General features: G+C 41.1%; 1 protein-coding gene across 1 annotated transcript; it reads left to right on the forward strand.

The window, feature by feature from the left end:
• Positions 1 to 6,923: 6,923 nt before the first annotated feature.
• On the forward strand, positions 6,924 to 25,300 carry HECTD3 (HECT domain E3 ubiquitin protein ligase 3). Its single transcript, XM_026707211.2, has 21 exons — positions 6,924 to 7,615; positions 8,909 to 9,069; positions 9,556 to 9,648; positions 9,947 to 10,082; positions 10,896 to 11,011; positions 12,044 to 12,157; positions 13,920 to 14,002; positions 14,797 to 14,962; positions 16,438 to 16,519; positions 17,298 to 17,480; positions 19,384 to 19,436; positions 19,839 to 19,903; positions 20,536 to 20,639; positions 21,049 to 21,168; positions 22,488 to 22,577; positions 22,919 to 23,125; positions 23,375 to 23,504; positions 23,792 to 23,866; positions 24,359 to 24,440; positions 24,541 to 24,612; positions 25,067 to 25,300. The coding sequence occupies exons 1-21, from the start codon at positions 7,259 to 7,261 to the stop codon at positions 25,149 to 25,151; spliced, it is 2,574 nt and encodes an 857-aa protein (XP_026562996.1). The 5' UTR covers positions 6,924 to 7,258; the 3' UTR covers positions 25,152 to 25,300.
• Positions 25,301 to 27,674: the final 2,374 nt, after the last annotated feature.

A 27,674-nucleotide genomic window follows, 5' to 3' on the forward strand; every position in this document is an offset into this window, starting at 1 on the left:
ATAGTCAGATAGTTGCAACATTCATATGACAGATGGACTAATCCATCTAACCTGTTAAGAACAAGCTAAGAACAAATATTGCAGGAATAAAGGCATTTTTAGATATAACCTAGTCATAGCAATGTCTCTTATGTGGAAGAACTTGACTGAATTCTGCATCAGAACACTGGTCTAGAATTCAAAAACCCGGTGATTTAAGGCTTGGTAAAAAAATATGTGTAAAATTTAGGTACCAGATCTGAACTGTATAAATCTTGATTCTCTTTGCTGCCATTTTACAATTATCTCTATTTTTTCAACTCAGTCAGATCTGCTAGATTGAAAAAAGAGGTTGTATCAAGAACTGAATTTGCAACTTTATATAAAAATGCTGTATGAATCTGATTCTGTAATAGGACTAGAAAAATATTTTATGAATATTTCATGACAACTAATCCTTAACTTACGAGTTCAGTCTATCTCTTGACCCAGGGTTAACTTTTAGACCAATCAATTCATTAAATTATAGCTTGTGAGCAGCAAACAAATAACAATATTGCAGCTCTTTATAAGTGGTTACCTGGATTTTTGCAGTTCTAACATGGAAGCAAACGGTAAGGCTATGTGTGTAAAAGAAGAAATAGTATGCTATCAGGAAAAAAAATGCTCAGTTCTCTCTTTTTGGCCATTTTAATTTTTTTTTTAGAGATCCCTTCATTTCCCCTTCAAAATTCTTCAAGTATTGAAATGATCTTAATCATATGTACATACTGCTGTTTTAGTTATGTAAAACTGAGCATTTGGAAGTGAAATGTACAATATACCATATTTTCAGTGCACTATGGTTTCTCCCGCCAAAAAAAGGTTGAAACAAAGAAACTGATAAAACTGCCTTTGACAACACCCCATGTTTTTATCTATAGGGTCCTGAATGAAGCTGCGGGTAAGGCCGTTTTTATCTGCAGAGTGCATAGTGTATCTGTAGACGAGTCGCTCATGTTTTTTAATCAGTTTGAAGCAGAGGTGGCCTCTGACGGTTAATATAGAAAGACATCACACAGTTCAGAGTTCAGAACTTACAAAATCCCCAAATATTTAATTACCAAACATGTAATAATATACTTAGTAAACATGTACATAATTAGCAACGCGCTGCAGTCATATGCAACACAGAATAAAATTGATTTCTAATGTAAGCAAAGGGACCTGAGCATAAGACTTTAGCCATCACCAGAATTAGCCAAGGTATTACACTGCCATAGGGAAAGTGTTAAATTACCCTTTCACTGCTGCCACATCACGGTATATTGCATCCATGTTTGGTCAAACTATTTTATTACCTGATGTGTAAAAATCCTTCCACTGCCTCTTTCATGGCACCCAAAGCCAGGCCATCAAGAAAACAATATAACTTAATCTAATGATATAGTCTGCACCTTCATTTGTTTGGTAGTGCCTTGAAAAAGCTATGCTATATTCTTCCCCTTGGATGAAGTCCTAAACTGGTTCCAATATGAGTCTTAAAAGTAAATGACTTCCATATTTATTTTTAGATGCATCGTTTTAGCTAGATCCTACATTAACACATACTTTTAAAAAAGAATTCTGCTAATAGATAATCCTCTCTCTCTGATGTTTTTCTTCCTTTGACTAGGTAATTTACATTTGAGAAAATAATTCTCCTATAAGAGTCGGAGTTCAGTGGCAAACCATTTGCTTCTACAATGTCTCAGTTCAATCCTTGGAATTTATACAAAGGAGGTGGGGAAAATCTAAAACATTACTATAATCAACCAAACAAAAGTGCTAAATTTGCTAGGACTAGTGGATTAATCCCATAAAAGGCAGCACATTAAGTCTCTAATCCTCAGGAAATATGGTCCTGGGGTTTCTTCAAAGCAAATTGCTTGCTGAAATTTCAAGATTAAGAGAGGTATTTTTTTCAATCATCCAAAATGTTATTAAGAAAACAGACAGTGAGAAATTGGTGCTTGATTGTGGCAGTGAAGAGGCAGAAATGACAGAATTACCATGATAATCACTGATCCACTAGATTAGGAAAGCATGGGATGGATTCAGAAATTACCCTAACCCAAAATGCAGAGTGCAGAGGATCTTAAGTGGCATTAACAAGGTAACTACAAAATTCATTTAAGGTATTATTCATCATTTTACATTGTACTTTTGTTCTTTATTGTGGTCGTTTATATATACACTGCTCAAAAAAATAAAGGGAACACTTAAACAATACCGTGTAATTCCAAGTCAATCACACTTCTGTGAAATCAAACTGTCCACTTAGGTAGCAACACTGATTGACAATCAATTTCACATGCTGTTGTGCAAATGGAATAGACAACAGGTAGAAAGCATAGGCAGTTAGCAAGACATCCCCAATAAAGGAGTGATTCTGCAGGTGATGACCACAGACCACTTCTCAGTTCCTATGTTTTCTGGATGATGGTTTGGTCACTTTTGAATGCTGGCGGTGCTTTCACTCCAGTGGAAGCATGAGATGAAGTCTACAACCCACACAAGTGGCTCAGGTAGTGCAGCTCATCCAGGATGGTACATCAATGCGAGCTGTGGCAAGAAGGTTTGCTGTGTCTGTCAGCCTAGTGTCCAGAGCATGGAGGCACTACCAGGAGACAGGCCAATACATCAGGAGACGTGGAGGAGGCCGTAGGACGGCAACAACCCAGCATCAGGATTGCTACCTCCGCCTTTGTGCAAGGAGGGACAGGAGGAGCATTGCCAGAATCCTGCAAAATGACCTCCAGCGGGCCACAAATGTGCATGTGGCTGCTCAAACGGTCAGAAACAGACTCCATGAGGATGATATGAGGGCCTGATGTCCACAGGTGGGGGTTGTGCTTACAGCCCAGCACCCTGCAGGACGTTTGGCATTTGCCAGAGAACACCAAGATTGGCAAATTCGCCACAGGTGCCCTGTGCTCTTCACAAAATCAGACTTGAAATCACCAACATCCTCTGCACTAGCAAACCACCCAAAAGCAACTTATCCAAAGAAGAACAAACTGCACTACTTAACCTGAAAGAAGACACCAGCATAATAATTCTACCAGCAGACAAGGGCAATGAGACAGTGGTTATGAACACATCTGACTACCAAACCAAGTTAACCAACCTACTTCAAGACCCCGCATACAAACCCCTAAAGACAGACCCCACCACCTACCTAGAAAAAACTACCAAATCCAAAATAAAAGCCTCCCCCATCAGTGAAGAAATCCAGCAACGAATCATACCCAGAGAAAAATCATCCAGATGCCCCAAGCTTTATGGTCTCCCCAAAATACACAAAGAAGGAACCCCACTCAGACCAATAGTCAGCTCCATAGGCTCACCTCTACAAAACCTAGCCAAATTTCTCGCCAAACAACTACAACCTTATGCAGAATCCATCAACTCACACGTAAGAAACTCATTCCAATTCATCGAGATCATAAAGAAACAAAACTTACAACCTAGCGACCTACTAGTAAGCTTCGATGTCATATCCCTCTTCACCCAAGTGCCAATAAAAGAAGCCTTGACAGCCATCCAAAACAAATACAACCCCCAAGCACATCCTAGATCTAACCAACCACTGCCTATCCAATACATACTTCACCTACAATGGACAAAAATACAAACAAATAGAAGGAGCACCCATGGGATCACCCCTCTCACCTGTCATCGCAAACCTCTACATGGAACACTTTGAAACACAAGCTCTAGAAAAATACGACCACAAACCCAAACTCTGGCTCAGATACGTAGATGACACCTTCATAATCTGGCCACATGGGAAAGAAAAACTGAACAACTTCCTCACACACCTCAACAGCCTACACCCCAAAATACAATTCACCATGGAAACAGAAGCCAACAACCAACTTCCCTTCCTAGATGTCTTGGTATACAAAAGATCCAATGGCTCCCTAGGACACACCATCTACCAGAAGAAAACACATACTAACCGCTATCTACATGCACTCTCACACCACCACCCAGCACAGATCAATTCCATAGCCAAGACACTCATCTCCAGAACAAAATGCTTAGCCGATGAACAACACCAAAAACCGAACTACACACTCTCACCAACGTACTTGCAGCCAATGGATTCCAAAGAAAGAAGATTACCCACCTAATCCAAAAAGAAACCCCAACCAAAATCCAAGACAGAGAACAAGAAAACGGCAAAGCCCTCCTCCCATATATAAAAGGCACTACAGACAAAATTAGCAAGATCCTCCAAAAACACAACATCAAAACAGCATTCTGCACAAACAGAAAAATATCCACCATCCTAAGAAACCCCAAAGACAAAATCGAATTAGAAAACCAAGGAGTATATGAAATCCCCTGCACTGCCTGCCCTACCACATACATTGGACAAACTAACAGAAGAATAAGTGCACGCATTGAAGAACATAAGAACTCAATCAAAAAAGAAGAAACGACCTCTTCCCTGGTCCAACACCTCAAAGCCACAGGACATGAAATTGATTTTAAAAATACCAGAACTATCGCCAAAACCGAACACTTCAACAGCAGAATAATCAGAGAAGCCATAGAGATAGAAAAACGCCCACACAGCATGAACAAACGAGATGACACCTCCCGCCTTCCAGCCATTTGGAAACCCGCCCTCATGAACAGACAGTACCTAACATGAAGAAGGACACCAGACCCACACCCATGAGAGCCACACAAGATGCCACCACCACACTTCCATGTAGAAAACAGACTCCCACCCACTCAGAAGATGAGACACGACCATGGACCAGAAGCTGCACGGCAGCTGCATCACTACCCACTTCAAACTCCTCCGAGCCATACATGAAGCAAACCGACACCCACTATGAAGATGCAGAAGGACCACGAACTCGAAGCCAAACAGCAAGATCACAACTCACCAGCTCAAATCCCCCAGCAACTAAGACTAACCTGAGCACAACCAAGCCCCCACCTGAACAGAACATGCCTCCAACCAATCAGAACACGGCTAACCCCCAACCAATCAGAACACAGCCAAACCCCTACCAATGAGAACACACCCCCACCCAATCAGAACACAGCCAAGCCCCCACCCAATCAAGTCCCACCCCACTGGCAGTTAAAAGGAGGAAGCAGCTGCAATCTCACATTACTCTGAGAAGCACAGAGCCGGAGACAGAAGCCTGAAGATGATGAATGAGACTTCATCGAAACGTTGCCTAGATACTTGAATCTTACGCGGGAGAAAACCCGAACAACCAAAGATCCACATACAAATACCCAGAACCTCAGAAAATATATATATATATATATATATATATATATATATATATATATATATATATATATATATATATATACACACACACACATACATACACATAAACTATATATATTTGTTTTCTTAAGTTTTCGCGGTACTTACATGTATGGTATTCAGCTTTGTTTGGGTATTTTCTATAATATTACTATATAATATTACTATAATGACGTGGGAAAATACCTGAACAAAGCTGAATACCATATATGTATGTATGTATACACACACACACACACACACACACACACACACACACACACACACTCTGTGGTTTTTTTTCCCCAAACCCCAAAAACTTTAACCTTAGACTGTCTACTATTGACTTCACCCCTTTCCTAAGAGGTCTGTAGGGGGCGTGCATAAGCGCACCAACGTGCCTACCGCCCCTGTCCTATTGTTTCTTTTATATATTTTTTATTTTTCTTATATGTATCCATGTATTCATAACTATATTTTTACTTATACCTATTATCTTGTAAGCAATTGACAAATAAATAAAATAATAAATAAATAAATATTAGAGTGTCTCAGATATTGTCTATATGTCATAGAGTAATAAGAGCCTTATTGGATCACAACTGGATATAACTGGATTAAAGAAAAGAAAACATATACAGTATGAGTACATATATGAAATTCAAGCACCAAGCAAGCCAGTTTCTGTACCTGGAATGCCAGTGGGAGGTCATATTTTCCTTTACTTCCAGCTGTTAAGTTCTACTTTGAATCTAAACTCTCAGTAGCAGTGTCACCCACCACTATTTCAGTATTACCAGCTCAGAAGGTGGGCTATCCCACCCACTTTGTGACACCTCCAGTTAAAGTTAAACCCCTGAAGTGAAAATCTAAAAGGCAGTGGTGAAAAATGAGACCATTCCTCCCTGCATTGCTCTGCCCATTAGGGTAGACCAAGCTGGATGGATTACCCAGAGATCGATCCAACGGTTTGTCACTCTCAAGCTGGGAGTTGGGAATTCCCAGAGGAATCCTGGGGGAATTTTAGCCTTGAGGACACCGGGGAGAGTGGGGGTGGTGGGGTGGTGGCGGCGAGGTTTAAGCCTGTTCACATAGTGTGGTGGATGGCTTTTGCCTAGGAAGATTCAGGTTCAAATCCACTTGATTATAGGCCTTGGGTGTTTTCAGTATTCAGCCCAGCTACTTCTCATCTTGTGTTCTTACAAACAAGCAAACAAACCCCAGACATCAATGCAATAAATAGCACATTTTTCCTGGACAAGTTGAAGTTTTGCCGTCTGTCTTGCTGTTTGAAACACCAGAGGTGCTTGTTTTTCGTTTTCTACTGCACTAACAACAACAACAACAATAATATAAGCAACTGAATCGTGGACAGCCTCTTTCTCCAATAAATGCCTTTCCTTCACTTTGAACCCAAGCCTGGAGGCAGGAACCAGGGTTGGCTCTTCTTCCCTTTTGTCTTCCAGTAGTAGTAACATCTATTGCCCCCCCACACAACCCCAAAATTTGTGCTTCTCGCAGACATAATCGATCGGTGCGATGTTCTTCTTGTGATTGGGTGCATACGTTCACAGAGGTAACTGTCACTCATCGATCGATAATCTTAACCCATTACTTGGTGGGCACAAAGTGCGAGTCAACCAAAATAAGCAGATCTTAAATGGGTTGCGGGTGCGAAACTCCCCGGCGGGCAAAACCTACAAGAGCCGCCCGGCGCTCACGGCCTAACGGAGCCATTCCCACGCCGCGGACTGGCAAAAATCTCTTCATCGCGACCGCCCTGATTGACTTTCCGCCGATAGAGGATGCTTTACGGTAGAGCAGCCGGAATCGAGGCGGTGGAGGAAGCAGGAAGCAACCCCGGTTGCCTCCTCCTGACCGCCGCGGAGCTTTCGCCGGCTGCGGCGGGGGTGGGGAGAGGCGAGACCCGGTGGTGCGGCTGCCGTAGCTCCGGGCCGCCCCGTAGAGACGGGCAGGATGGTTCCCACGACTGACAGCGAGTCTCCGCACCTGCTGCTGGGCCGGCTGCGCTTCCTGAGCGAGGCGACCGGCTGCCTGATCCGGGCGGAGCCGCTGCCCGCCGCTTTGGGCTACGTGCCCCGCGAAGTGCAGTACAAGCTCTGCAAGGATCCCAGCGCCCAAGGCGCCGCCTCGGCCTCGGGCCGGAGCCTGTTGTCGGTGTGGGAGAGCCCAAGCAAAGCTGCGGGCGGTGCAGGTGCCGGCATCAGGAAAGGTCCGGGCAGGGCCACCATCGAACTGCGCAAGGGATCGTGCATTCGAGCCAGCGGCGAGGAATACTGCAATGGGAACGGGCTCTGGGTGAAGCTCACCAGGGTGAGAGAGGGACAAGGCGGGGCTCCCTCGGGCGCGGCCTTTGGACCTGGAGGCTAATCCGGAGAAACGGAGCGAAAGCCTGGAGGGTCGAAACCGTTTCGATCCTGCGATCCACACCGTTCCGAGTGGATCCTGATCAGGGTATTTCTCTAGACTGCAAGGGGTCTCCAACCTTGGCAACTTGAAGCCTGGAGGACTTCAACTCCCAGAATTCCCCAGCCAGCAAAGCAAAGCTGGCTGGGGAATTCTGGGAGTTGAAGTCCTCCAGGCTTAAAGTTGCCAAGGTTGGAGACCCCTGCAGTCTAGAGAGGCCGGCCCGGGCTGCATCCTGAATATTTATTTATTTATTTTATTTTTATCAAAAGCTTACAATATAACAGAAACAAAAATAAACATAAGTTTAAATACATGAAATGGGAACTAATAATTGGGGACAATAGGACAGGGATGGTAGGCACGATTGTGCGCTGATGCACGGCCCTTGCAGACCTCTTAGGAATGGGGTGAGGTCAATAGAGGTGAATTTGAGGAAAAAGGAGTGGGGGTTTGAGCAGGTGACAACAGAATCAGGTAGTGAGTTCCAGACATTGATCACTCTGTTGCAGAAATTGTACTTCCTACAATCGAGTTTGGAGTGGTTTACATTTAGTTTATATCTGTTGTGTGCTCTTGTGTTGTTGTTAAAGCTGAAATAGTCATTAACTGGTGAGACGTTGTAAGATATGATTTTATGTACTATGCTTAAATCTAATCTTAGTCATTGTAGTTCAAGGTTGTCTAAGCCAAGAATCTTAAATCTGGTGCTGTGGGGTATGTTCAGAGGCACTCCAGAGTTATTATTTGAAGCTTTTCTAATTTGAAATTAGAAAATTAAAAAAGGGGACTTGATGCCTCAACGATTGAGATAGAAGTGGAGATTCCCATTTACCCCCATTCTGTTCCTTTCCATTTGTGGCTGTGTGGCACCCACGTAAATCAGTCATGTAAATGGCGGAGTGGGTGGCGGAGTTCAGATTTCCTGAAATGACAGGCTCAAAAACCACACAGTCAGTTCTGGATGGCTCTTAGCTCTAGTTCACCATCTTGTTCACTGTATTTCATTGACTCTGAAATTTGTGCAGGCATATTTATTATCACAAAGACACACCTTTAATTTACATAAGGTTTTAATTGCACAAATAGTGCAAAGGTCTTACACATTTAAACTTTATATGTTTGTACTGTAGCAAAGAAGCCTCTTTTTGATCAACTTAGACTTTATTGCTTATGTAACTATGTGTTCTAACCATATAGGAGCAACTTCAGGAATACAAGTCTGGTTGTGACCTGGAGGAAGGTTGGGTCCTTATGTGTAAGCATGCAGATAGTGGGGACAGGCTGGTCCCAGTGGAATCTATGGAGAGGATTCAGAGGCAGCAACAGCTCTTTGGGATGGATTTTAAACCAGTAATCAGGTACAGAATCTCACTTCTGCTTGGTTGGCTTTGGATGAGTCATTGTGGAGGATACTGTAAATGTGAATGTAAGCAAATATATTTTATTTGTCCACAAATCTCTGGTTGTCAGAGCATTCTTAGAAAAAAATGTGTGGCACAAAAGGAAGATTCTGGAGAGGGGCCATTTTTTTCTAAAAGATGTAGATATGCCCATTTTTTAAATACCATTTGTGAATCATAGTTAGTGAATGGTTTGTCTTTAAAAATTATTTCACATTTGTTGATTCATTGATCTGATAAATTTGTATAACAACAAAGATTGTTTGTCTAACAACATGGATTATAAATGTAATGTTGTTGCACCTTCCACAGATGGCTACATGTTGGTCCATATTGATTTGTTCTCATAATTTTTTCTTAGATTTTTTCTTTGTAGCCAATCAGTTTCTCTTAACTTGGAGTTGACGTTTATAATTTTTTTGGTTTGTTTGTTTTTTACTCCAGATGGGAACAGGTGGTGGATTTAACATATTCCTTGCATCTTGGAGCAAAGCCAAAAATCATGGAGCCAGATGTGGCTGCAGTAGAGAGACTTCGGTAATTTCATTTTATTTTGGGGTAGGGTGGGGTACTGGTTGCTTGGGGTAGTCAGTGCATTATTTTGGGAATAGTGTTTCGGCCTATGGAGTTGCGTTAGGCTTTGTCATCCGCCACTAGTGGAAACTGTACTTTGGTATAAAGCTGACTGAAGTAACACACTGGGAGATATATGGTATTATGGGATGAGGAAATGAAAAACATGACTAAGAATGAAGGAATAAATAGATTCCAGGTTCTGATGGATATCCCCCTCAGTGCTCCTTCTGTGCTACTGACTGCCATCACTGTTTTGTAGATTTGTGCCACCCACATGGAGCTATGAATGTGATGAAGATCTGGTACATTTCCTTTATGACCACATTGGCAAGGAGGATGAGAATCTGGGTAGTATCAAGCAATATGTGGACAGCATCGATGTCTCCTCTTACACGGTATAATATTATCAGTGGATCGGATCTCTTTCTAGGGGAAACTCTTCCTCAGAATATCATCCGTAACTTGTTGTCAAGGATTATGTAGTTGATAAGCAAAACCATAAGGGTTGTCTATAAATATTGTCTGTAAATTGTTCTTGCAACTTTCACAGTTGATGATGAAGGATGAGAGGCATTGTATGCTTACCTTGCTCAGCTCACAATAAAAGCTTCCTCTTATTTTAGTTTTAGAACAACCATTATTCTTCAGACTCTTCAGTGTTGATGGGCTTCCATTATTCTTAGCCAGTGTGGCCACGTTGACAGAAAATAACACTACAATCCAGCACTTTCACATTTCATTTGCCTGCCTCTGAATTTTGAACTCCCTTTTTTAGTCTTTGTAAAGGATGAGAAACCTAGAACTGTGATGACCTCGGGGGTAATGTAGTCCACATACATCCCACCTTGTTCAGTGCAGATACTGCTTGAGCATCTTTGACTGACAGCTTGCAAACAATGAAAGTTCCTGCTAAGCTGTATCATGACTCTACCTCCTTCTGTTTTAACCAATTAGTTCTTATCCTCTGGAATAAGAGAAAATAAGTCCACTTCTTATTTGTATCTCTCTATACACACACCATTCTTCTGAGAGATTCTGAACTTACCCCAATTTGTTTGCTATGGTACTCCAAAGGGGGTCTGAACAGGGCAGCAAATACTGTACTTCATTGGAATGCTTCTCAAATGAAGCATATTCCATCAGGAACATGTCTGTATGAATAAGTAGGGCTGGTGCTGCTGGGCTAATGTATTGCTGTGCTTCCTTAGGAAGAATTCAATGTTTCATACTTGACCGACAACCACGAAGACACCTACTGGGAGAGTGATGGATCCCAAGGCCAACACTGGGTCCGTCTCAACATGAAGAAAGGAACCATAATAAAGTTAGTAATTAAATACGATCCTTCCTTTCCTAGCCTTTTCTCTGTAAAGCAAGATTTTCTTCCCTGTCATTAGATACAAAGTGATTTAGGGATCAGCTTTTGCAAACAAATTGCTGTTCTAATTCATTTGGCCCTCCCCAAAAACAATTATTCTTCTATTCTGTTTTCTGTATTCTATTGAATGTAGATCCAGTAGCAAGATGGGTTTAGACATGTATTTTGTGTGTGTGGTCTTGATTTGTGCCTAGGCATTCTTCTTTCAGAAAAATAAAATTGAGAAATGCTTAACAATGAAAAACATCTGAATTTATTGCACAATAAACTTTTCAAATATTTCCACTATAAATGTAAGGCTAAGACACTATATTAGATTGTATCAGAATATATACAGTTCTTCAATCTCATGTCCTTTTTATGTCAGAGATAGATAAACACTTTTTCTTCCTCCAGTGGCTTTTTCTATTAATAACCTGAAGCTCAGAGTGACACAAAGTGAACCACAGAATTATGAAAGATATACCCCCTCTTCTTAATTCAGAATAGTCTTATTTTGTCCAATTCTTTCCGAAGACCGTTTGAAAAAAGCCCTGAAAAAGACTGAATCTGATTGAACTGTTTTAAGGTGGGCAGTTCTCCTTTCCTTTTCCCTCATATTTTAGGATAGAATAAAATAGAGAATAGAGAACAGAGAACAGAACAGAGAACACAGAACAGAACAGAACAGAACAGAACAGAACAGAACAGAACAGAACAGAATAGAATAGAATAGAATAGAATAGAATAGAATAGAGTGATGGCTTGTAAGCATGCCAAACAATCCTTTATTGACAGGCATTCTAATAACTGAGAAAGTTTTCAGCAGGAGTTTTTTTTTTTTTTAAAGAAAGCTCCTTGTGAGTTTCCAACCTTCACAGAACTTTCTTGTGACAACTAATTGAGGTAACTGCCAGAATCCTGACATCTTGCATTGGAAAGTTTTCCTTATACCCCTTTGCTTTGCCTCACATTTGTTGTTTCAATTCTCTCCATCAGGAAACTCTTTCTGAGCGTGGATACAACAGATGAAAATTTCATGCCAAAAAGGGTGGCTGTGTATGGCGGTGAGGGTGATAACCTGAAGAAACTGAGTGATGTCGGCATTGATGAGTGAGTCGGGGCCATGGGGGGAGATGGAGGCTAACAGAACGAAGCTGTCCTCCTAAATTTTATTCAAATGGTTTAATAGTTGCCCAGAACTTGTCATTTTCTGTGATATGGGAAGGAGAAGGAGGAATAGAAAATGAAGAGTGTTATATTGATCAAATACTGCTGCAAAGCAAGGAATTAATGGTCCAGATGCCGCTGGTGAAGTGCTAGGGGTTCATATGTAGTTGTTGGTTGTTGATATTGGGGTCAATCAAGAGCCACGGTGACACAGTGGTTAGAATGCAGTACTGCAGACTACTTCTGATTGCTGGCTGCCAGTTCGGCAGTTCGAATCTCACCAGGCTCAAGGTTGACTCAGCCTTCCATCCTTCTGAGGTGGGTAAAATGAGGACCCAGATTGTTGGGGGCAATAGGCTGACTCTGTAAACCGCTTAGAGAGGGCTGTAAAGCACTGTGAAGCGGTATATAAGTCTAAGTGCTACTGCTGTTGCTATCATATCTCAGGGAATTAAGGCAGAAAACAACATTATGAATAAGCCCACAAATCATTACTATCTTAATGCTTTTATTAACCTGCCTGGAATTAACAGAGTAAGAAGCAAGAACTTCATCTCTTTTGCTTTGGGCCGACCTATCATCAGGTTGCATAGAGAGAACAGAAATTCTTTGTTTGGCAATCTGTTTGGTTTCTATACTGGGCTCACAAAGATAGCAACCAACCAGTTTTAGCTAATTTTCTGGTATGCAACTCCTTGTTGTCTAAGGCTTTATCCTACAAATCAAAGTAGAGGACAGCATTATTAATATCAGCATAATTATAGAAAGAAACACTGCAAAGGTAATCCTCCTTATCGACTGCCTCATTTAGCAACTATTGGAAGATACGAAGGTATAACAAGAAATAGCTTTGCAATAAATAGCTTTGCATTTACTATTTTTGGTGTTTTCTGGTCACACGATCACCATTTGAATGCTTAATGACTGGTTCCTGACAAGCAGAGTTAATAGAGAATGCTGCAATAAAATTGCAAGTCTCAGTCACATGGCGTCTCATTTTACAACCACGATGATTCATTTAACAATTGAATAGGAAGTGATGTCATGAGCCTGATTCAGTCCTGTGATTTTCAGCTTAGTGACTGCAGTATTTAGTAATGGATTTGCCAGGGCTAATTGTGGTTGCTACTTCAGGACTACCTGGAGTTATCTTTATACATAATGCTAGGCAGTGTTATGTATAAATAGATATAGGCAGTATCTACAGTATATATTTTAACATCTTGCCTAATATCTGTAGGTAGCTCTTATATGTCCTATCTGCAGTGGTGTATTAACATTAAGTAGACTAAGCACATACTTAGGGCACCAGGCCCAAAGGGAGCACCGCAAAGTTGACAATATGGCTTCGTTTGTACAGTATGTACAAAGCGGGGTGAGCACCAAGTTTTGTCAGTGCTTAGGACACCAGTGAGCCTTAATCCGCCACTGCCTATCTGACACCACTATTTTAGGAGTCAAATTTCTACCATCCTTTCCCGCTCCCTCCTCGCCCATCAGAGGGAGTTTGATAGATCAATTTGTGCAATTCAGAAGGTTGGAATGAGAACTAGGAGTCTTTGGGTCCCAGTTGCCGTTCACAACCCAATGTAACGCAGTCCTAGTTTTCAGATATGTAAAATTGAAGTGTTGGCCGAGAGGAGGGTTATACTACTATGTGCAAGATGAAACAGACGATTTATTTATTTATTTATTTGGTCCCTAGGAGCTACATTGGGGATGTGTGTGTGCTGGAAGACATGACAACTCACTTGCCAGTCATTGAAGTCCGCATTTTGGAATGCAGAGGTGTGTGGGTGTCAATATGAGGATGAAATGTTTAATCTTTGGGAGGATCATTTGGTAATTCTGAAACGCTAGTTTTGGGGATTTTATTACACCTGTATGCAAGTACAAAGAGCCAGATGTAATGATGTTGGAGGGATAGCAGTGGTGGTATTCAGCTGGTTCACACCGGTTCGAACTGGTTGTTAACTTCCTGAGCACTTTGGTGAACTGGTTGTTGGAAGAAATCATTAGGGAAGAGGACCGGTTGTTAAATTATTTGAATCCCACCACCGAGGGATAGACAGACAGACAGACAGACAGACAAACACACACACACACATATTATAGTTTTTAAAAGAACATAAAAACTACACAGATTTATACCGAATAAAGAAAACAATGAAAGAAAAACAGAGCCAAAAGGAAAAAGACAAAAAAACATTCTTTTACTTGCTTTTTGCAATCTTCAACAATTACTTCTTTCTATAACAGCACATTGTTTAGTCTCCATCTGAAAGAACTAGATTTTCTTTTATAAACCAGACTTAACAGGATTATGGTTTGCAAAAAAAACTTCTCTTGGTAAAATCTCTACTTTGGGAAATCTAGTTGCCAAGCCTCTTGAAATCCAAATCATGTCTATTCTTTAAAAACACCTGTAATCCTTTTGAAGAACATATGTATTTTCTTCCGGTGCCATTTTTTCTGCTACGTATTTCCAACCCCCACCCCAAACAATAATTTATTCTCTCTGTACAAAGGAATTAATTATTTCTTTAAATTATTTGCCTGCTACATATGGTCCTTGTCTGCAGATGATGGGATTGATGTCCGACTCCGGGGCATAAAAATCAAATCTTCTCGTCAACGAGAATTGGGGCTCAATGCAGACATGTTTCAACCAGCCAACCTAGTGAGGTATCCACGACTGGAAGGGAGAGATCCTGATGTGCTTTATTGGCGTGCTGTGATCCTGCAGAGGTATGGAAGTACTAATTAGGAACACGGATAAAGAAGTTTTAATGAGCCACATTTCCACAACTGTGGATGGGAATAAGAAAATATGTGAGAGGTCTTGGCAAGCAGTTGAATTAATTAAAAGAGAAGATCTTTTTTTATCATTATCCCATCTTAGGCGTGTATCAATTTTCTTCTAGTGTAATAGTACGTGGGGAAAATCCCGGGAGACTGAACCAAGGGAAACTGCCTAGGACAGTAGTTTTGGGCTCCTGTGCCAAAAATTGCATGTGTGCCAGCATGCATGCACTTGTGTGCCAACACCCAGAATGCAATGCGCGCCCCCCTCCCCATGCCCCCTGCACATGTGCGTGCAATCCCCCCTTACCTGCACTGTGCCTCACAGCTGATTTTTTAGTTGGTTTGAGGCCTTTTTCGGCCTTCCAGAGGCTTAGAAAAAGCCTCTGCAAGGCTTTTCAGGCCGAATTATAGGCCTGTTTCATCATTTCCGGTATTACAGGAAATGACGAAAGAGGCCTATAATTCATCCTGAAAAGCCTTGTAGAGGCTTTTTCCAAGCCTCTGGGTGACCGAAAAAGGCCTCAAACCAGCTGAAAAAAAAATCAGCTGTGAGGCGCACGCATGCACACTGAGGTAAGTTTGCCTGCAGCTCACGTGCCAGCACAAATGGCTCTGCGTGCCACTTGTAGCACGTGTGCCATAGGTTCGCCATCACGGCCTAGGATATGGCCAGAGGAGAGAGAGCATAGTCTGCAGCTTCATAGTGGGCAGGGCAAAAGGGTCTTTGGACTCTCTCTAATTTCTCAGGTTGTAAAGGAGATTGAGGGAAGAAGAATTGCACTTTGAGACTTGCAAGATTGATCAATGTCAGTTACTAGGCACAGGAAACAGAAAACATGACCAGATGAGTTAAGTCTATACTGTAAAGTTACACTTAAGTCTCAAAGTATAATTCTGCCCATCTCCTTTGTAGGTGGAAAAATCAGGGAGGGTTTCTTCTAAACCTCTTTTCCACATACCATTCCCCCTAGGAATACTAGATCTCTTTGATTGCAGTGCTGAAGCACTGCTTATTTGAGTGCCTACTTCCATAAACCAGGAAGCATCTCATTCTTCCACTAGCCTTTCCTAATATTATGACCATGTGAATTCTCTTCATTTTCGTTGCTATTCTTCATTTCATGGTTCATAGTTTCCCGGCAAACGTTTTTAATTATAAAGGCTCAGAGAATTTGTTTGGGTGGGAGACACATTGCAGAAATAAATAAATAACCCTCAGTGTTAGAGGGATGCATAGAAAAAATTTAGGAAAAAGTGCTGTCTTGAGCTCCTTCTGGACAGATGGAATATAAATCTATAATCATAATATTGTTCTATTTACATAGTTAATCACATGGTACCCCCACCATCATGCATCACTATATATCATTTAGATATTGTTTCCATATTTTTGGTGCTGTTTCTTTTTGTTGCGATAGGTTTATCAAGATCTTGGACAGTGTGCTTCATCACCTTGTACCAGCCTGGGACTACACACTCGGCACCTTCAATGAACTAAAGGTGAGGTGACTAAACATCCTATTGATGGATCTATACCTGTATTGTTGTTTTTCACGATCAATGCAGTAATAGTGACCATTCAGTAGTAGCCAAACCTGCCTTTCCTTGGAAAAACTGAAGCAGTTGAATGAATGTATCTGCTCCAACCTAACTAACATTGCCATCCTGTTTCTTGAAGGTGAGTTGAAAATGATGTAGCAGAGAAGATGTGTAAGCTGGGGTGCTCTCCATCAATCATTATATAAGCAAGCCCAGCCTTTTAAAAAGGATGGCTCTCTAACTTCACTTTAACAAGAATGTGCACGTTGTGTTTTCTTTTCACATTCAAGTACATTTTTCAAGCTTCAGAAAACCTTTTCTATTCATCGTTCTAATCGGATCCTTTTAAACCTGAATTTAAATTGATATGGCCATTTAAAACTCAATTGAATGATTGAACTGTAATTCTTTGTCCTCTGTGGTATCCGCAGGTCGTCCTCGTTTAACAAGCCCTCGTTTAACCAATAGGAACTGCAGCAATTATACAAGATTGCTCATAAATCTTTAATAAATAAAAAAAACATCAACACTTTTAATGAGAGATGGGAATGACTCTGTTCATTAAATGCACATTTCCTATATCAGAGTGTTCCTAGTAGGAAAAAGAACTAAGTTATCCGCATATCAAGAATACTTGGGTGGTGGTCATGATGAGAGCCCAACTGGCTGAAAAAGTGAGGGAAAGTGTGTTAGATATTGGGCTATTACTCTCTTTGAACCAATTGTTGTCCCCTGACAGCATATCAAACAGTTTCTGTTGCTGTCCAAGCGACGCACAATGCTAATCAGCCAGTGCCTCAAGGACTCTGAAACCAGCAAGCCCAACTTCATGCCACGTCTCTACATCAACCGGCGCCTAGCCATGGAACATCGCGACAATCCTGCCCTTGACCCTACCTGTAAAAACACTGTCTTCACCCAGGTAAGTGGAAACACTTATAATAGCAGGTCCTTCTCCCCTATGGGACCCTCCAGATATGCTGGGACAATGATTTCCCAAACTGCTGTCTGATATTCTGGGAGGTATGGAACTAGCATCTAAAGAGTACCAAAGTAGGAAAGATTTATTAATATTATTCAAGAGTAGTAATTTCCTTCTGTATTTCAGAGTGTCTTTTTATGCTTTACTCTTGATATAATGAATGAAATGCTGTTGATGTCTGTATCACAGCTAACAAGCAACCATGGTGCAGCCTTTTCAAGATTGGGAAGCATCACTTTGGGATTCTTCAATTTTTAATAGAACGTTTACAGGAATTTTAAATTTGTGTCATGTATGTGTGATTTGTCCTCTATGATGGGTCCATGGCCCCCGGGCTGTGGCCCACTACCAGGTCTTGGTCTATTCGCAACTGGGCCACGCGAATGGAAGACCGGTGCACATGTGCACACGCAGGCACAGCGCAACTTGCACAAGAGGCCAGCCAGTGCATGTGCACAGATGCGTAGCTCAAAGTGCACGAGTTTAGCTACATGCGCATCTGTGCCAGCATGCTGCTTGCACTGTGTGCCAGTCCGGTGCTCATGTGACCCAGTTCTCCTCTCCCTCCCTCACTGGGCTGCCAAGCCACAAAGGTTGAGGATCACTGCTCTATGACAAAAGGGTCTCCGATCCCCAGGCTACAGAATGGTACTGGTCTGTGGCCTGTTAGGAGCTGGGCTGCACAGCTGGAGGTGAGCAATAGGTGAGCAAGCAAAACTGAAACCATCCCCCCCTCCCTGGTCTGTGAAAAAAATGTCTTCCACTAAACTGGTTGAGTGGCGGGTGAGCGAGCAAAACCGAAACCATCCTCCCCAAGTCCATGGAAAAATTATCTTCCACAAAATTGGTTCCTGGTATCAAAAAGGGAGTGCTGCTCTATGGTATCCACAGGTGATCTTCGTTTTAACAACCTCTCATTCAGGGACCATTCAAACTTAAACGATGGCACTGAACGACTGATAGCTATGACCAGTCTTCGTGCTTATGGCCATCACAACACCTCCGTACTCACAAGGTTGTAATTTGGATGTTTGCTCTTCAACTCGTGATTGTGACGTCATGATGCTCCAAGGCCGCATGTTCACCATGAGCAACTTCTTTGCTGGCATTCAATGGGGAAGTAAGCAGGAGGTTGAACATGGCAACCACGTGACCTGTTCATTTGATACTTGTGGTGATTTGTTTAAAGATGGCAACTGGGACTGCTGGAATTCCCATTGCCGAGTTGTGTGCTTACACGATTCATGTTTCATAACTCTGTCTCCCAGTTGTGTGGTTACATGATGTATCCCTAGTGACAGAAACTCCAGTCCCAGTTGTTAAGTGAGAACTACCATCTCCGATCAAAACTATTCATTTTGTCTAGCTTCCCCCTCTCTCCCCAGAGTTGTAGTTGATTTGCCTGTCTATTTTGTTTATGAGGTGTCAGGTTAACATTTCTCTCTTTGGCCTAGTTTTATTCTTCTATCAATGAGCTATAGTGGTTTACTTCATTTTATTGTTAGCATCACTGTGAAATTAACCCTAAAGATTGTAATTTTCCCTAGACCAGCCAATAAAATAGAGATTGGACTTTGAGTTGTCTCACTTAGTGGTCCAGCCATATCATTACACTGGTTTTTAAATTTTATTGCTGGGGATCTGCTTAAACAGAAAAGCATCCCAGCAAAGTAATTTTTGTGTCCTGATGTATTAATTGTTTCCCTTCCAATTTCCTGCGGAATTAAAACGCACTTGATGGCTCCAGGGGCAGGATATTCTTGCTTTGCTATCTATAAGCACCATTGTGGACTATATTTTGTGTCACTGCTAAAGCCTTAGCTGCACTTTCTGCTCTTCTTAGGTATATGAAGGCCTGAAACCTTCTGACAAGTATGAGAAGCCACTGGATTATAGGTGGGTAACCCTTGAACTATTTGTCTTTCTTTCTTGCCCTTTTCTATTTCAAGTTTTTCGGGATCTGAAAATTTAAAGGTCTGTTTGACAACTATCATAGAATTTGCAAATAAATCGAAAGTTCATTTTTCAAGGAAAGATAAAACCAAATATTAGAGGTCCTTGATGCTCTCTGAGTCTGGTCGTTTTCTTGCAGACATTTCATTACCGAAGCTAAGTAATATCATTGCCATTGTTTTGAGATTGCACCCTACATGCCTATTACTATGTACCTTACTTTTGCCACAGTCATTCTATTTTTATCACAGGTTATCTAACTATTAATATAATCTTCATAATTGGCTCTAATATTTTGACTAATAACTAGCCCACTTGATAACTCTGATTTTTATTTTATCCCAGGTGGCCATTGCGGTATGATCAATGGTGGGAATGTAAATTCATTGCTGAGGGCATCATTGATCAGGGTAAGTTTGAAACTCTGCATAGACCCAAATGATGCCTTGCTTAAATTTAGCCTTTAGTGCTCTGCATTGTTCAATAAAAGGCAAATAAAAGCACTTTTCTTGGTTTTGTGTTTCAGTTTTGAGGAAGTGGAATTAAAATGGCCATGTAAGGGTCTAAAGAGCATTTTTTTTGTTTTATTTTGTTCCTTGGTCTCAATTTGTGTTATTTTATTATGCCCACCATTATCGCAATGGTACCTACAGATATTATTGATTTTGATAATTTGTAATTGAGCATTTAGATTTTCTGTGGATCATGTTTGGATTATAGGCAGCACATAATCAAGGATTTATAGGATTTGAGACCTGGAAATTTGGCTATTGCAACAGGCAGAAAAATAGTTATTGTGTAGCTGTATTTTTAGTAGTATCAGATTTTTTTCTTAGACTAGTTCTGCAAAGTCCTGATAAAATAGGAATAGATTACACAACTCATAATTTTGATTCTCCCCCCTCCCCCTGTAATTTCCCCACAAAAAAATGGATTTTCTAAAGTAATGGGAACGGGAATATCAGAAATCCAGGGAAAGTTGGTGTTTGACAAAAAGGTAAAATGTGTTCCCTTTTATTTTGCTTTGTTTTCTTTCTGACAGGTGGTGGTTTCCGGGACAGCATTGCTGATATGTCTGAAGAGTTGTGTCCTAGTTCATCTGAGACGCCCATCCCACTGCCTTTTTTTGTCCGCACATCCAATCAGGTACTATTCCTTGCTCAAACCAAAATTAGATCAAGCCTTTTAGGTCTTAAGGCAAAGATAAAAGTTACCTAAGAAGAAAATTAATGGCAAAGAAACAACACTCAGTGTTCTGGAGCTTTTTCCAATGCCATTGAATTAAGACTTCCAGAACTGTATTTCATCTGTTACGCCTGGTTGTTCTGCTCAGTGTGTTAAAAGTGCTTCAAATCAAGATGGTTGTTTTTAATTTCTTGTGTCCAGGTTAAGGCACTAACCTGGACACAAGAAATGTTGCAGTATCTCTGTTGGCCTTTGGTGGATTTTCTTTTGCTAGGGGCTGTGGTGTTCAACTGGGAGTTCTTGTACGGAGTTATGCTGATATAATCATTATACTATTGCTTAGTTGATTGTTAGATATTTGTCATTTTAGGGCAGTGGAACTGGAGAGGCCCGAGATATGTATGTCCCAAACCCATCCTGCAAGGAATTCCTCAAATATGAGTGGATTGGGCAAATAATGGGTGCAGCTCTTCGTGGCAAAGAATTTCTGGTTAGTATTCAATATCGACTAATTTCTCTTTGATACCAGAAGCCATGTTTCTTCATACTCAACTCACTTCATACTTTTACATAAATTTTCTGAACATGTGCTCTGTCCTTCATTTATATAATCATTTGAAAGAATGAAAAATTATCATTCTCTTGTGTCCCAAATATAGCTATAGGCATAAAAATGGGTTATATATGTTAGATACCTCCATGTTTTTAAAAATTATTAACCTGCAAGTCTACTCTCCTTATGTCCTATATCGCTGAAGGTGAGGGAATAGTGGAAAAATGTCATTCCAGAAGGAGTGTTTCATTCTTATTTATTGATCAAATTGAGGCATATGTTCTCTTTTCTCTTGGATTTCTTTATTCATGTTTATGCTATTTCCTTTCATATATGCATTTGGTTTGTTAATTCAAAAGCTTTGTTTCTTTTTTTGATTTAGAATTTTGACATAGCCTAGGGTCAAGGGTAAGCTGTCTTTTTCACATCAATTAGCAAACATTTTCCATCTGAAACTATAAATCAACACAGCAAAGAACTGACCAACATCCTTCTTTTCTATAGAGCCTATTCTCATCAGACATTTGAGATAACTTGGGACTATATTTCCTAGTTCGTTGTCACAAATTTAAGTGTTTTTACAAGAAGCTGCATTGGCAATAGAACATCTTCCTCCTGACCCTTGGTCATGCTATCATGCAGTTAGGAAGGGGCAATGCCAAACTATAAATATTTATAGTGGGTCCTTCTCAGTACAAATTATCCTTCTCTTTAGTGGAGGACAGTTGACCAAATAACTTCCAATTCTGGATATGGGCATGTCTGATATACAAATAGCAAGTTCCTTAGCTTTAGCATGTGTCAGCCATTCCAAAAATTTTTGACTATGATGCCAAAGAACTCTAACACTATTTTGTTATAAGGTTACAGTGACAAAACTTTGCAAGTCTGAATGTGCTTTTTCTTCCCTTTATTCTTCGAATTATTCCTACTGCCCAATTCATTGCCTAAGATTATGGTATTCTTTGGAATTAATGCCTTAAATGAGAGACAATATTCTGTTTTATTATTATGTATGTACATTTATTAAATTTATTTTTAAATATCACTTTAATAAAAAGCTCAAGGCAGCTAACAAAAAGAAATGCACTTAAAATAATTTCAAGATACCGAAAAACATTGAAACATATCACAAAAAAACCCGAAGCAGCAATATTTGAAATAAGTATCTTTGCTTCATTTTTGAAGAATTTGCATAGAGTGTCAAATGATTGCAACTACCCTTAAAAATCTGTTTCTCTTCTTTTCTGTTCAAGGTCCTTGCCTTGCCCGGCTTTGTTTGGAAGCAACTGACAGGTGAAGAAGTGAGTTGGAATAAGGATTTCCCTGCTATTGACTCAATGCTTGTAAGTCATGAGTAGCATTTTTGTTTCAGGGTTAAAAACTGGTGTATAGGCTGTTGGGACTAAAAATATGGAACAATACATAATTGAGCTAATGGCTTGAACTTATTTTTTTAAATAGTCATTGAGAAAGAGGGATAAAACGTCCTTGCACCTTAGTTTTTGTAGATAACTAGAAATATCACAATGTCTATCAAAACCATCAGAATGTATCTCTTAAGCATAATTTGTTGTTTTGAAAACACTTTGACCATACGTGATTACATCACATAACGATGGCTTCAATTTAATCAAAATCCCAGCGATCTCTTTCTAATTTTCTTGGTTTCTTTCCATGCTCTCAGGTAAAACTTCTGGAGATGATGGAAGGAATGGACAAGGAGACCTTTGAATTCAAGTTTGGGAATGAATTGACCTATACCACCGTACTGAGTGATCAGCGCATGGTGGAACTTATTCCTGGTGGCATTCGCACTGTAGTACACCATGAAAACCGGCTAGAGTTCATCCATCTGGTACAGAAAGCACGGCTGAATGAGAGTAAGGAACAGGTAATTATTGTGGCATTTTAGTAGTATAATTGTTACTTTTTTCTCTACAGTTTATCATCAGTCTGTACCAACATGTTTTAGGAAATATTGAGCATTGTTTAAGCAAATTGATTACAGAAAATTTGACAGAAAATTATACATTCTCATAGACTTGTCAGAAAAGAGTTATGCATTTTTAGAAGAACTTTTTTTTTACGCATCTGTTTTTGATCTTACATATTCTTTTCTTACCTGTTTTTCCTAATCCAGATTGCAGCCATGCAGGCTGGACTTCTGAAGGTAGTTCCTCAGGCTGTCTTGGACCTACTCACTTGGCAGGAACTGGAGAAGAAGGTCTGTGGTGACCCTGAAGTTACAGTTGAGGCCTTGAAGAAGCTCAGTATGTATCTCTGATACTTGGACTTCCTGTTGTGTATTAGAATGCTCTCATCTTGAGGAATATACTGTACATGTCCTTCATTGTACCTACTATTAGCTCCACATGCAATTGCTAGTTAGTACAGAATCCCAGCACCAGTTACTTTATTGAAAAAGTGTGTGGTGAGTTTGAGCTAATTTAATAAAATCTTTTGCCTCCCAACTAATGAATATTTTTCATCTCTAATCAGCTGGATCTTGATATGTAGTTGGCATTACTGTTTCTGTACTGTTTTTATCTTCTTACAGCTCGCTTTGAAGATTTTGAACCATCAGACACCAGAATTCAGTACTTTTGGGAGGCCTTGAACAACTTTACTAATGGTGAGCAGAGTAAACAAATGTTAACTGTTATGTAATAGTGGACATAAGGGATTTTCTGCCATTTATTAAATGATTGCAGAGTCAAGTTTTATGAAACTTTCTCCATTGAGAACTACCAGTCTCTCCTGCAGAACCCATTGTTGAGAATTTTTTTTCTTTGAAAAAAAAAATCATTTCAGATGAGGAGGGGCGGAAGTGATGTCAGATTAAGTAAATAACAGCAGAATACAGAGGGTGAACAATTTTCACAACTGCTATCATATATTTGGTTGCAAGTGACATTTTGACCCATTGAATAAAAAGTAATTCCTGCTTTACAAGGCTAGCATTTTATGATAGAGCAGAGGTGGGGAAAGATTTGCAGACTCCCAGAATTATGCTGGCTCAGGAATTCTAGGAGTCCACAAGTCATCCCTATTTCATTTTCAAAGAGGTATATTATGGAGAGGGATTTGTGATAAACTGATGAAAGCCATGTACTTTTCTCCTTAGAGGATCGTAGTCGCTTTCTAAGATTTGTTACGGGGAGAAGCAGACTTCCAGCTCGAATTTACATCTATCCTGATAAATTAGGGTGAGTCTTTGGGAGAGAAGACTGATTATTGGTCCTTTGGAGTTTTATTATCTGGTAAATTCTTCTGACTTACCTTGTTTTCTTCTGTCTTATGGCCAAGCTCGGAGACCACTGATGCCCTCCCTGAATCATCCACTTGCTCCAGCACGCTCTTTTTGCCCAACTATGTCTCGTAAGTCTTACTCTAGAAGACATTTTCATGGTAGAGCAGAGGTGGGGAACGATGGCCCCTTTAGGATTTGCAGACTTCAACTCCCAGAATTATGCTGGCTCAGGAATTCTGGGAGTCCACAAGTCCTAAAGGGGCCATCATTCCACACCACTGTGAGATAGAGACACAGGAAAGAAAATTGGGGGAAGATTATATAAGAGCAGAACAGCAAGGACTGTTACATGCTGACCAGGAAGGTGATATCCACAGTAGATAATGATAAGACAGTCATGGAGTGGAAGAATTAGAGAAATGTAAGAAGTATTAATCTATACTACAACACAGGCAAACGGAGTCTATGATAGTGAGGTAACTTTCATTGAACAACTATAGACAGATAAGCCAGAGAGTACTTTGTACTATGGGGATTCTCAGAATACCTGGAAATGTTAATCTATTTTTTTTTAATTTTTAGTGCCAAAGTTTGTGAAGAAAAATTGCGTTATGCAGCTTATAATTGTGTGGCCATTGATACCGACATGAGTCCATGGGAAGACTGAAACCTGGAAGGATGCTGGTTTTGCTGATGGGTGGTCTGATTTTTGTCCTTGCTACCTGGAACAAGCTCTTGCACTCTGTTCATCCTGACCCACCTTCCACATAGTGTATATGGGTGTACATATCTAGAAAATAAAATATCAAATGTGAACATTATGTTAACATGCTGCTTTTCAAGAGAAGCTTGAGCAAAAGCTTCCAAGGAAAAAGCTAGATAAGATTTGTGATATAGTTCCCTGCTGAAGTCTTTTTACTTTTTTGTCTTTTTTCATTTCTGTTTCTTCCTTAGACTGCAGTTGATCGACACGTATCTGGGAGTAAGCTTAATGCAACTCAGTAGGGTTTGTTTTTTGATTACACATTTGGACCAAAAATGTGTGAATTACATGCAAAACATATACTTCCTTGCCCCTAATTCACCCAGAGATTATATTTCAGAGTCTCTTTTGCAGCAGTCAAGCTATTATTTCCAACTACTTGCCTGTTTTTATGCAAAACCACAAATGTATCTCTGCTTCCCTTCTTTTTTGCCTGAATTCTTATTCTGACAAGTGTACCTTAATGATTTTTCCTTTAATAGCTGCATAAACACCTCTGACCACGAGTGGGCATTGTGGAACCATAATTGAAAAAAAAAATCCCTGCCTTAGTCAACAGTTAACATCACGTTTTGGGGTTTTATTTTAATGGTCAGCACTTCCCTTTCCTTCCCTTCTTATACCTCTGCTTCATACAACCCAAAGGAAACTAAGGCAATTCTCTGCCTGTGATGGTTAAGGAGTAAAATGTTCATCTGCTTATCCCAACCTAGAGCCATTTCTTCTGGCTAAGACCCTTAAAGCCTTTCCCAAGTGTTCTAACTCTTGATTACTATCTTGAGTAACATTGCTAAAATGTGCTAGTTTCTGAAAGCTGAAATCCCAGATCTGTCCATTTATTGTGCAAATAGGTACAACCTGGAAAGAACTTTGGGGTGGGAAGGTGTCAGAAGAGCAGCAAGTTTTTTGACAAGGGATAGCAGTAGTGATTACTCACCCTAATTCATACTGCCAACCTCCCCTTTTACTTTACTCACATGGTCACAGCTGTATTGGTACATTTGCCTGTTGATGCCCCAACACAAGGATTTTGACTGGCTGGGAGACCTGACTCCTCTGCCAACATTGCACATGCTGTGGGCTGTAGGTTAGCCACCTGGGTGGCCCGCCCAAGCTGGCGGCTATTGTTGCCACATAATGGGCTTGATTGGTAATTGGGGAAGGGAATATGGCAGGAGGGGGGGGAAGGGAGAAGAGGGACGGTGTCATCTCTGCAGCTGGGCTTTTGTCATGCAAAGCGGGGAGCAGGAAGGGAGGCTTCTCGGTTATCTGGCAGCTTCTCTTCGGGGGCTGCTCCCTTCTTTTACGCTTTATTTTCTCCATTCCTTTTTTTCAAACGGTGATCTTCACTTCGCCTTTCCAGACAAGCGAGGCTTCTCCATCTGTCGCCCTACAGCAGACCAGCCCGGAAAGCCTGTGAACTCTTGTCAGGGAAGGCGCAGATGAAAGCATTGGGGAAAAGTGTGTGTGTGTGTGTGTGGTGTGTGTAGGCGTCTGATTCTGCCGTATTCATTGCATCTACCTCTTCATCACTGAATCGGACAGGAAAAGCGCGGGGAGGGAGGCGGGCGTAGAGGCGAGGGGCTTTCGGAGGTGCTGGCGGCCCCCCGAGGCGAGTAACAAGAACCAGGGATTAGGCGGGGAGGCCTGCTAGGCGAGGACGTGTAAGTCCCGTACCGCCTGTGGCGGGGAATTAATTACGGACCACCCAGCAGGCGGGGAGGGCACCGGCAGGAAGGTTGTGTCCCGAGTTCAAGAGGCAGAGAAGACGCCTGTTGGCTGCCGGGCGGCTCGGGGAAGAGAGGAGAGGAGCGCCCCGCGAGCCGCCTGGCCTTTTCCCTCCTCCCGGCGCTGCCGATGAAGGGCCGCTTCCAAGCTCCGAGCCATGTTTAGGAGGAGCTCGACGCAAGGCCAAGAGGACGTAGCCGACAGCTCGGCATGGCCGAGACTTTTCGGACAGAGGCGCCTCGGCCCTCCGGGAGTTTGTGGCTCTGCTCTGCTTACTGGGCTTCAGTTTCCTTCCTGAAACTGCAGCATCTCTCTCTCTCTCTCTCTCTCTCTCTTGTAACGAAGTTGGAAGGTACCTTGGAGGTCATCTAGTCCAATCCCCTTCTCTCGCTATTTCTGATAAATGGCTATGCATTTTCTTCTTAAAAAATCCTCCAGTGATGGGACACCCACAAGTTCCGAAGGCAATTTGTTCCGCTGGTTAATTATTCTCATTGTTAGGAATTTTCTCTTTAATTCTAGGTTGCTTTTCTCCTTGGTTAGTTTCATCCATTGTTTCTTCTTGCCTACAAGTGCTTTGATAAACAAGTTGCCTCTTCCCTGTGGCAGACTTTCAAGTACTGGAGGATGCTATCTTGTAATCCCTGGTCCTGGTCTTTTTTCTAAACCAAGTGTACCCAGTTCCTGCAATCGTTCATC

The sequence above is a fragment of the Pseudonaja textilis genome, chromosome 3 (assembly GCF_049901715.1).
Source record: "Pseudonaja textilis isolate UNSWEBS1 chromosome 3, rPseTex1.2, whole genome shotgun sequence".
NCBI classification, from domain to species: domain Eukaryota; kingdom Metazoa; phylum Chordata; class Lepidosauria; order Squamata; family Elapidae; genus Pseudonaja; species Pseudonaja textilis.